This window comes from Accipiter gentilis, chromosome 13 (assembly GCF_929443795.1).
Source record: "Accipiter gentilis chromosome 13, bAccGen1.1, whole genome shotgun sequence".
Classification (NCBI taxonomy): domain Eukaryota; kingdom Metazoa; phylum Chordata; class Aves; order Accipitriformes; family Accipitridae; genus Astur; species Astur gentilis.
In genome coordinates, this window is record NC_064892.1 from 33964006 (window position 1) to 33975390 (window position 11385).

Here is an 11385-nt window from a genome sequence, read left to right on the forward strand (position 1 = left end):
AGTTAAAAAAAAATTAGTAGAATTGCTTGTATTTGGCAACTTTAATATTACAATATATCAGTAAAAACATCCCCATAGTGATTTGCCCTAGATATATTAGTGCCACAATTTATTTCCAATACTAGTTTTTTGCTTTGCAAATATTTAGTACACAAGTGGTGCAACTTTATTTCTGCCTCCTGTTACTATGCAATGGAGAACAAATGTACTGTAACATTTAACAGCCCATCACGAGACACGTGCAAAAAGGAAAAACTTACTGTGTATATCAATGATCTAAGATTCCTTCTGCTAAAAACAGTCCCAGGCATTTTGGTAGCTAAGACAGCAGTCCTGTATGAGAGACTGAGTGCTACACAGTGCATGTTTCTGAAAGAAAGTAACCAACTGTACAAGAAAGTATAAAAGACCACATGACTGTCATATGAATATCCTTCCACAATATTAATGCACTTTCTTTGTGTTATTACTTGCCAGTGGTTTTAAACAGGACAAAATTGCTTACAGAGGCAGCAAAAGATTAAAAACTTGGTGCATCTCTGGGAAGGTGAAAACAAAGCCGATTTCATGACAAGGCTAGTTTAATTTCGTTGGCATGTCAGCCACATGGAATTTCTACAGACAAGGCTTTTAATAGCATTCTCAGTGCTGGAGTGGGAACGCTGCAGAGAGCTCAGCGCTGCTCTTGCCGAAGTTATTGCCAATACCCTAAACACATGCATACAGTATCTTCTGCTACATATGCATTAAGGTGGGGAACTTGTTAAGTGGTGACAACTCGATTAGTCTGTGTTGGACATTCACACATTAAAGGTATCCGTTGCAGCCTGCAAGGCTGTCAGCAACACAGTTTTCATATTGCTCACGTCAGAAGCTGAATAGCCTGATTAAAAAATGTTAACAAAACAACTTTGAAAGTATTAATATGTCTTTTTTTAATTACCACTAGATGGACTACAGAAGAAATAAAATAACTGAGATGATTGAGAGACAGGAGCACCTTCTCCTATGAGAAGGAAAGGCTGAGAGAGCTGGGACCGTTCAGCCTAGAGGAGGCTCAGGAAGACTCTTATCGACGTATATAGATACCTGACGGGTGGGTGCAAAGAGGACGGAGCCAGGCTCTTTCCAGTGGAGCCCAGTGACAGGGCCAGAGGCTATGGGCACAAAATGAAACACGGCGGGGGTCCCTCTGAACATCAGGAAACACTTTTCCACTGTGAGGGGGACTGAGCACTGGCACAGGTTGCCCAGGGAGGTGGCGGAGTGTCCATCCTTGGGGATACTCAAAAGCTGTCTGGACATGGTCCTGGGCAACTGGCTGTGGGTGGCCCAGCTTGGGCAGGGGGGTTGGACCAGATGAGCTCCAGAGGTCCCTGCCAACCTCAACCAGTCTGTGATTCTGTGAACTACAAATTATTAGAACTGAGAAAACTATTTGATACTCCCACCATCACACAGACTTCTCCCTGCAATAAGCAAGTGAACACTGCTTCCAAAATAAAAATAGCCTTCCATGAAAAGAAGACTATCTGAGGCGACTACAAAACACATAGGAAGAATAGCAGAAGAAACAGGCGCCATCAAACAAAACATCTTCTGACTGCAAAGTCAGGTCTGAAGAATTTGTGCCAGGACTGGCAGAGGTTTCAAAACTATCATTTGAACTTATGTGAGAGTTTGTGTCTGTAGCAAATCATGTAGTTTTTTGGGGAAAAAAAACTAACACAAAAAAACAGACCACATATCTAAACCAGGCAGAGAATACAAGCAGATGCACTGCAGCTTTTCTTCACATCCTTTTCCATCTAGCCTGATTGTCTTGTGAAGAACTCCTCTTTTCCCCTGTTTAGCATTGGTAACAATCTGAAAAAGCTATCCAGATCCAGAATATCTATTTGTTTATGCAGATGCTTTATTACAATGTGCCTGAGCTACAACTTATAGGTCATACACAGCCTACAAGGACATCATGTTTCCTGGCATACTCCACCTGAAATTACCCATCAAGAAATGAGTGCACATGGTTAGCAAAGGGCCATGAAGCTTAAAAAAAAAAAAAAAAAAGACAACAAAAAAAGGAATATAAATCAGAGAGGGCTGCTCCTACCCCAACAATTCCTCTGGCCTATCTGTTGTTTGTCCTGGGAGCGAAAGCAAGACAAGAACAGTATCTATGAATTGTTCTCCCAACAACAACTCCCTCAGTTTGCTGTCACTAGCAAAATTATGTGACTGTATATGCTGTGCAGCACTAAGGCTGGACAGTCAATCTGCATTCATGCAAAAATTTCAGTATTGGAGGGAAGCGCCAGATCTACGTGTCACACTGGCTATGCTATGCATGCAGAGTACGTCTGGCTGTACAGCTAGCTGAATAAAGTCTGAAGCTCACCCTGCTGGAAAGTTCATGCACTGGAAATACAGTATGCTGCCAGGAGGCAGCTGTTTCCATTGTGACTGTGCAAATCTGACTTTTTCTTCCAGCTGCCAAATGCACAGACGTATACATTTGTTAATAGGACATTTGGGGAGCTTCCAAGAAATTGATTAAGTGGTTTCAGGAAAAGCAAGATATTCTGCTGGGCTCAAGCTAAAATATACTTCTGACACTTAGGACTGAAACCCTGAAGAAAGCATAGGACTTATACTTAAACTTCACGGATTAAATCCTGATTTCAGTACAGCTAACTTTGCAATGAGCCTGACTGGAAAGAACAAGTTGTACTCTTCTAGCCACATGAAGCCAAAGGTTTTTCCAAGTACATTTGCTACGTGATTTCCCGAGCAGAGAGCTGAATCTAAACCCAAAACACTGCACTACCATTTATGGCCCAGGCAACACAAAAACCAGGTAAGTAGGTGTCTCCCTCATTAATTATTCTTCTTGCTTCCTGGAACTCTTCAGCATTACTTAAGACTCATCTTAATTAAGCCATGGCTAACCTGTGATCCTTCAGCTTCATAAAGACACTCAGTCTAAGATTCATACCTTTCAAGGGAGTGGCCATAAGCTCCTTTTCAAGTCAGCAGGGAGACACACAAATGTCATCATCTAAAATAGACCGGATGTCTTGTGCCCTAGAACCGTGCCTCTTCTCTGAAACCAGGCAATTATCTTCAAACGTTGACATTACAACAGAGGTGTCTTGAGTTGAGAGATGTGAATCCAGCAAAGGTCTCTTCTGCAAACATCCCACATGCTTCTCAGGCAACTGCTCTGTCAAGGAAGAGGAAAAAAGATTAAGGGAGAGAAACCAGTGCCTGTGGCTCCCTACTTATGAGGGCTCTTGGTTCAGAAATGAAATGTTAGGTCATGCTTGCTGGACCTCCCAACAGAACTCTTCCAATTTACCTGCTTACATAAAGACAGAGATGCCCTGGTAAAACCTATAGTCAGTAATAGTTAGGACAGTCAAGAGATTTAATTATGAACACCAGTAAAATAACCAGTAAAACTCTAACTTTGAGGGCCTGACACATTTTCAATTCTATTCCCACCCGGTGAGTCCTTATAAGTAGAAAACTCAACCCAGGCAAGTCAGAATCAAATAACCATTACTTAAGCTGAACTCTTCTCACTCCCACTACAGCAGAGACTTTTGTCTCTCTGCTTCGGGCTATGGCAATGGCCAATTAAACTAACGATTCAGCATTTTCCAACCAGCACTCTTCTGACAAAGAAGACACAGGCCGACCTTCAAAAACATCCCTAAGCTTCAAGACCTCAAAATTAACAAATGGCTATGCCATGAAAGAGATCATGCTGACCTTGAAGAGCCTGAAAGATCACAGGTTCTGGAGAGGTCCTGTTCAAAGAAAGTATGCTTGAAATGCCCTCAAATTTGGACAAGCTCAACTCTGTAAGAGAGCGGAGATTGAGTTATTTGGATCAAATTCGCTACATAAAGCGTTACTTTTTTTTTTAAGTGGAGACTGTAGTGGGTGGAAAAAAAGCACTTAGGGATGTGACAGGAAATCAGAAATATTTTGGCCCATTCTGCCTAATCACCTCCGTACCCACAGTCTGGTATTTTCACTCAACACTTCCCAGCATCTGGGAGAGCGGGATGCGTTTCTTACGTTTCCCCAAGGGAAGCCATTTTAGAAATACGAAGTCTTGCTGTTTAATGACACATCGTTAGCAGCACTTTAAAAAACAGCACTTTTCAGTCTTATCTCTACACTAATCCTCTGGTCTGTGCATACGCTCCCCAATCGAGACAAAACAGGAGACAAAGTCTCTGAGCCAGAGACAGCCTGGACATCCTCCAGTGGACGTTGTCTCCGGTGACCGTGTTCATGGGGATCCTTTTCGACCGGTGCAGGGTATTTGGGGCATCGTGCCCTCGGCCCGCCGGGGCTCACCCGCAGGCCTTGCCGGGGAGCAGAGGGGTGCCTCGCTCCTCAGGGGGACTCGCTGGCAAGCGGGAGAGGGAGGCAGGGCTGGAAGGAGGAGGACAGGCCATCCCCTTCTGGCCCAAAGAGAGGGGCCAGCATTGACAGAGACAAAACGTGCGGCTGGGGGATGTGGGAGAAGAACATGGCTGCCCCAGGGGAGGCCTCGGCCTCCTCATGCACCGTACCGCGCCGCACCCCGGCGGGGGAGGAAGGGAGGGAGGAAGGGGAAGAAGAAGGGGAGGAAGAAGAGGGGAAGAAGAGGGGAAGAGGAGGGAAAGGAGGAGGGAAAGGAGGAGGGAAAGGAGGAGGGAAAGGAGGAGGCGGCGGCCGCCGCGCCGCTCCCGCCCCTCAGGGAGCACCTCCCGCTCGCACCACCCACCTGACGCCGGCCCGGCCCCGCCCTGCTCGCCCCTCCTAGCCCCGCCCCTTCCCCCTCCCCTCCGTCTATCTCCCGCGGGAGCCAATGAGAGGGGAGAAAACGCCCGGCTGGTCCCGCCCCCCGCCTCGCCCCGCCCCGCCCGCCCAGCCGGGATCCGTCCCCTTCCGGCGGAAAGGCGTGGCGGCGTTGTCCAAGATGGTGGCGGGAGGGTTGAGTCTGTGTGGGCTGATCAGGTACCGGGGCCGCGGGTGGGGCGGCGCGTCCTGGCAGCGGAGAGGGAGGGGAGGAGGGGAAGGGAGAAGGAGTCCCCGGCCCCGACCGCGACCCTCTTCCCCGAGGGGAAGAGGCGGCCGGGCAGGACGAGGTGGGACGGGCCCCTGCTCGGCTCCTTCTCGCTCCGCCGCCGGCCTCGGGAGGGTTAATGTGCTTTTCTGCTTCTTCGTCCCGAAAAGGAAAGCGTTCTCTTGCCTGACGCGTCAGGGGTGACGCCTGGGTCGCCGTGGGCAACCCCTTTAGTGTTGGGCTAATGGCGTTTATCGTGACACGTAGCGCAGCACCAGAACCCAGGCTCTGGCGCCTGTGAAGCTCTGTAGGCCAAGAAGAGGCTCCTGTGAGAAACCTCCCGTTCCTGGGTGAGGAGAGCTGTGCGGGGAGGCGGCGGTGAGCAAAGGGAGCGTTTCGGAGGTGTGAGGGGACAGGTCTCTCTAAACAGAGACGCTGCGCGGAGCTTTTCTGGACAATTGACATAGCCCTTCAAGTCTCGGGGGAATGGAAGGTGCAGGTTCTGGGCCACACACTGCGGGCTGGCCCAAGTAGCTCTGCACCAAAGCAGTTCATGCAAAGGCAGGCCAAACAGGAGCTTGGACTGAAAAAAAAAACCTCTCATAAATCTATTTAGAAATCTCTTTGCTAGTTGTGTTTTGCCAGACTGCTGAGGACATGCAACCTTTATAGTGTATAGAGCACACAGAGATAGATAGGGACACATGGCATGATTAAACAATAATAAATGATTGCAAGGTAACAGTAGGAGGAAAAAAATCTCTGGCTAAACAATGTAGAATAGTGATTTTTTTTTTTCCATAATCATTGAAATGATACACAGACACCAATGATTTCTGAGATTAGAAGAACTCAAGAAACTGTTGAACTCCCTGTAGCTCTGTCTGAAAGCCCTTCTCTCTCAATATCATACATAGTATGTATTTAAAGCAGTTTTATATTTTAAAATTTCTGGCTTGTTTCAGATTGCTGTGCTCATTGTTAATCCCTGCATTATTTCTAAGTGGAGTTTTGTGTGTCTGCTTGGTGGTGCTGCTGTGGGGAGTACGGCTCTGGATACAACAAAGGAAAAAACAGTTGACCTCAGCAGGAAAAGATGGGAAGCGGCCATTGCTGGTTGCCTTTTTTCACCCGTACTGCAATGCAGGTGGTGGAGGGGAGAGAGTCTTGTGGTGTGCCATAAGAACACTCCAGAAAAAGTAAGCATGTGTGTTTATCAAATACCATATTTCATTCTCAGCTACTGGTGGTATTATTTATATGCATTTTGACATTTTACATATTTAAATAGGTATCATTAATCTACTGGTCCTACTTTTTTTTTATATCCGCATTTCGCCTGGTTGCACTTTTCCGTTTCATCCCTTTACCCAGATTTTGATCTTTCCTGCTGTGACACCTCTCACTTCTTTATCTCCTTGGGAGAACCCCTCCTCCCTCTTCAGGTTTCCACTACTGATATGGAGCTTTGTGTAAGCATAACTCATCAGCAGGTAACTGATAATCTTGGTACTTGCCTCTTGGTAGAGGAGGCAAAACAAGTTAGTGTCTAAACTGGATTTAACGTTGGTACGTCCATTGGCTTGCAGAGTCTTCTGTATTTTACTCATGCTATGCACTAGACAGGCATCTCCTAACATAGGGCAAGGCATTCTTAAGTCTGTAGAATAATACTGAGGTCCTTTTGTGTTTTACTCAAAACAATATTCCCCAAGTCCTCAGCCATATGCTTTTCTGCAGATCAGAAGAAACTGTGAAAGTATAATGAAAAGTGTAGTTTAGTTAAAATCGTCTCAGAGATAGGCCATGGATTTTTTCTTACATACCTTTTGAGTAATTTTGAATGGAGAGTATTTTAGTTTCACGTTAAAAAAAATGAAGAGAAGAATGTATGAAATTCCTTTTCTTTACTCTTGCAGGTACAGAAATGTAACATGCGTTGTTTACACTGGTGATAGAGGTGCCACGGGAGAAGAAATAGTAGAAGGTGCTTTCAGAAGATTCAATATTAAATTAACTCACCCTGTGAAGTTTGTATTTCTAGAAAAACGCTACCTTGTGGAAGCTTCTCTTTACCCTCACTTCACTTTGCTGGGACAAAGTTTAGGATCCGTGTTTCTTGGCTGGGAAGCTCTTCTAAAGTGTGTTCCTGATATTTATATTGACTCAATGGGTTACGCCTTCACGCTTCCCCTCTTTAAATATTTAGGAGGCTGTCGTGTTGGATGTTACGTCCATTATCCCACTATCAGCACCGATATGCTTTCTGTTGTTAGGAATCAGGATACCAGGTTTAACAATGCAGCCTTCATTACAAACAGTCCTCTTTTCAGCAAATTTAAACTTGCCTACTACTACTTCTTCGCTTTCATGTACGGGTTGGTTGGTTCCTGCAGTGATGTGATTATGGTTAATTCTTCTTGGACGCTAAACCACATCCTTTCCCTCTGGAGAGCTGGGGCTTGCACTAGCATTGTGTATCCCCCGTGCGATGTTCAGACCTTCCTGGATATCCCACTGGAAGAGGAAAAGAGCACCAGGGAATATTCCATTGTTTCCGTCAGCCAGTTCAGGCCTGAAAAAGATCATCCTTTGCAAATCAGAGCCTTTGCTAAATTGCTGAAAGAGAAGAGACTGGGGCAGCAGCCACCACTGAAGCTTATCCTAATTGGAGGCTGTCGTAACCAGCAAGATGAAGAGCGTGTAAATAACCTGAAACGTCTCTGTGAAGAGCTGGGAGTTGGTAACGACGTGACGTTCAGAATAAACATTCCTTTTGAGGAGCTAAAGAGACACCTGGCTGAGGCCACCATCGGCCTGCATACGATGTGGAATGAGCACTTCGGCATCGGTCAGTATCTCCTCAGCGTTCAGCCGCTTGTCCCAGCTGGGGACACCATTGGGGAGGGCTTCAGTTCGCGACGAGGGCTCCTGGGTGTCGGTGTCTGCGTGCTGAGCGGGTGTCCAACTCCCGTTCTCCTCAGGGGCAATCTAGCTGAGGTAGAGCCTCCAGCACCGATTTGGGTAACTAGGCGCTAGGTGCGACTGCAGTGCAAGGCCGTTAACTATGGGTGTCCCCTAGTCACCGAACAGGCAGCTGGTGCCACCTGTGCTGCCCAGAATGTCCTGCCTGACCTCCAGCTACCACTCTGCGAGGTCGTGGGTCACCCTAAGGTCCTGCGTGGGGTTTGCCAGCCTTGCATCAGTGCCTCCCATACCCAACGGGGCCTCAGTGGGCAGCGGGTGCGTCTGTTGAAGCAGCTTGGACCGTGCCCTGGGGGCTCCGCTGGCTGCAGGGGTGGGGCTTGGACACAGTTCATGTGCAGACATCCATGCGTAGAGATTTTGATGTGTTTCGGCTGCCTCAGCTGCCCTTTGGAATGTCTAGTACATGTCACAGGGCTCTAGCTGCTGTTTCAGAGGTGTGCGTTTCCTGCAGATCCTGTCTCTAATTTGTAAGCCCCGTGTCGATGCCACCAGGTACCTTCTTCAGTCATCTCATTGCACTGGGCACCTGCGCTAAGGAATTTAAATCAAGTCCCTCAGTCAGTCGCTGTAGCATGCAGCAGAGTGCCAAAGAGGAGCTGGCACCTGGTTTGCAATGTGCTGTCGTACAGAATTAAGGTATTGGGCTCAGTTTATTGGGGTAAGTCGAGTCCTGACCTTGAAAGGGAACGCGAGGTTGCCCATCTGCTGTGAATCTACAGCAGGGTAAGTCAGCAGCCACGCAGAACGGTTGCCATACTTGGCTATAATGTGACTCTATAGTGTCTCCCCGAAGCAACTGCCACAAAGTGGAAGTAATGGTTTCTCATATTTCCCCCTGCCACAAAACCAGTTAAGTAAACTTAAAAAAAAAAAAAAAAGTGATACAATCACACTGCGATTTTGAATTTCAGCATGATTTCACCTTCATCTCCAATGGCTTTAATTACCTGTAAAAAAACCATGTACCAAAACTTTGGAGCATTATTTATAGTTGGCAATTTTTGAGCTAAGGGGAACTTTTTAAAAATGAAATCAGAACTGGAAGAATCAGCAATTAAAGTGATTTCTAAGGTCTGTTCCAGAACTATGGAGGAGAACTGAAGTTGATGTATACATTATGTGCTATTCCTGTCCTACTGCTTTTGGCTGAGGAAAGCTTACTATCAGATTCCCATTTCATTAAAACTTCTTCCATCAAAAATACAGATGTAGTGATAACAATTTTTACTAGTTTGTCTTGCTGAGTTGTCAAAAGCTGTAAAGATTTGTTAATCTACAAAATACCGAACTTCTGAATATCATCCGATTGAAACGTGCACAGTCAGCTTTTCTCTCGGTATCTTTCTAAATGTTAAAAATCTTCAGTGTGGATGAGAAAATGAATACAGTTATGTTCAGCTCTAATTTTTAATTATTTTTTGCAGCTGCCACCACACCATAAAAACAGTGTTGCAGTGTTCTGTTACAGAGCAGAACAGAACTATGCAGTGTTCTGTCCCAGAGCTACCTTCCATGTTTATCTTCACATTTGTTTCAGTATCTAGCTTTTTTCCCCACCAGATATACTGGTGATACAATCTATCTCAGGTAAATCAAATATGTTTCAAGAACCACAACTTAACCAATTATATCTGATTTCTAATTTCAATTTTATGTGTTTAAGAGACACTATCATTTCAGTCCCTAGGACTGAAAAGCTTAAATTTGTTTTTCTTATGACACCATTTATTCTGTATTTTTCAAGCTGATCTAGAATGGCAGGCTATAGTAGCTTATAATTTGGGGTTAATTTTACTGTGGTTTTAACTTTCCAGTGACTTTTGGAAAGCCAAAGTACATGATGTGCAATTCACACCAGCATGTTTTGTGTCTTTTACAGGAGTAGTCGAATGTATGGCAGCTGGCACAGTTATCCTGGCTCACAGTTCTGGAGGCCCCAAATTAGATATTGTGGTACCCTACGAAGGACATACTACAGGCTTCCTGGCAGATAATGAGGACAATTATGCTGAGATGATGGCTTATATCCTCTCTTTGTCTCCAGAAAAAAGGTTAGAGATCAGGGAAAATGCTCGTCGCTCTGTGCATAGGTTTTCTGACCAGCATTTTGAAGAGACGTTCCTGTTATCTGTGGAGCCATTATTTAAATAAAAGTATATTAATAAAAATGTATATGAATAAAATTAACTTTTTATATTTGACAATGGGTAACCTGTAAATATATCTAATCTGTGATCCCTTGGTCCCATTCAATAAAGAGATTTTATTTCTTTCTGTCAGGGTATCTGCTTTATGCAATGGGAATTTTTTTCCTGGGAAAAAACTGCTCCTGAAAATTTTCTTTGACTACATGACAGTACAGTGCACTGCAAAACCCTCTGGATTCACAGAACCATTGTATTTCCTTGCTAACAGAACTACATCTGGATGTTCTTTTATTTATTGAATACTTTCAGTCTCTACCCATTTCATGACTCTTTACCTGCAGTCAGCACTTCTGTTTGATAGCTTTTGTACCCAGAAACTTTTTTTCCAGAATCTGTAGCACCTTTTCAATTTGCTCTTCCCCATTGTGTGGCAAAATTCTATTATGTGGGACTTTAATTGTGGTTCTGGAGATTTCATTACCTACAGTGATTCCTTTAGGTTAATCATATGGTGGGTTTGCTAACTTGCTTTTTAATAAGTGTAATAATTGCACTCATCTATGATCCTTGTATTAGCTATTTCCTCATGCCCTTTCACAGTATGACAACTTCACGGTATTTTTGCAACCCTACTCCATTGAAAGGTTTTCTCTTCCTAGAGAATAGAAGGGTCTAGATGAGACTGCATAATTAAATGCTATACAAATATAAACGTTGAAGCCCTAAACGACTGCTTATTATAAAACAGAACACTGCGAACAAAATGTTCAAAAATTAGACATCTGCTGTTGTATCAAAAATGGAAAAACAGTCCTTTTTTAAGCCATCAAAGCAGTATTTTATATTTTAGTGAACTAAGAGAAGGGCAAAAAGCTACTGATATCAGACTTCAAAATGTGGTTTTCCCTCTATCTGAGCTTCACCTGGCTTACATGAAATTTTGTATATGAAGAAATACAGCTGGAAGAAGCTACTGTCCCATGTTTTATTAGGAATTGGGGAACGCACAATTCTCATGGTGCTAGTAAACCCTTTTACAGCTACGACATAGAACTGCTGAGCAGCTGGTGACACTGTGTAGGGTCAGTACTGTGTAAATGCAACTGGGTTCTAAAGCTGTATTGGCAGTATGGAGAGATGAAAAGCTGGAAGAGCTGCTTAACACCAGGAGCTGACTGATCTAGGGAA

General features: G+C 44.7%; 2 protein-coding genes across 4 annotated transcripts in view; one reads left to right on the forward strand and one right to left on the reverse strand.

The window, feature by feature from the left end:
- The window catches only part of ATP7B (ATPase copper transporting beta), a 45809-nt gene extending 41015 nt beyond the window's left edge, over nucleotides 1-4794 (reverse strand). Inside the window, exons 1-3 of one of the 3 annotated variants that reach the window (XM_049815750.1) lie at nucleotides 4084-4739; nucleotides 3772-3861; nucleotides 2993-3220 (exon numbers count right to left, since the gene is read on the reverse strand). The gene's annotated coding sequence lies outside the window, so the exon portion shown is untranslated. Of the gene's footprint in view, nucleotides 1-2992; nucleotides 3221-3771; nucleotides 4740-4780 lie in introns of those variants that run through there. The other 2 variants (XM_049815751.1, XM_049815749.1) reach the window with 2 other exon arrangements.
- A 147-nt stretch (nucleotides 4795-4941) lies between these two features.
- On the forward strand, nucleotides 4942-11277 carry ALG11 (ALG11 alpha-1,2-mannosyltransferase). The gene is made up of 4 exons (XM_049815755.1): nucleotides 4942-5013; nucleotides 6028-6261; nucleotides 6982-7913; nucleotides 9930-11277. The coding sequence occupies exons 1-4, from the start codon at nucleotides 4976-4978 to the stop codon at nucleotides 10199-10201; spliced, it is 1476 nt and encodes a 491-aa protein (XP_049671712.1). The 5' UTR covers nucleotides 4942-4975; the 3' UTR covers nucleotides 10202-11277.
- The last annotated feature ends 108 nt before the right edge of the window (nucleotides 11278-11385 follow it).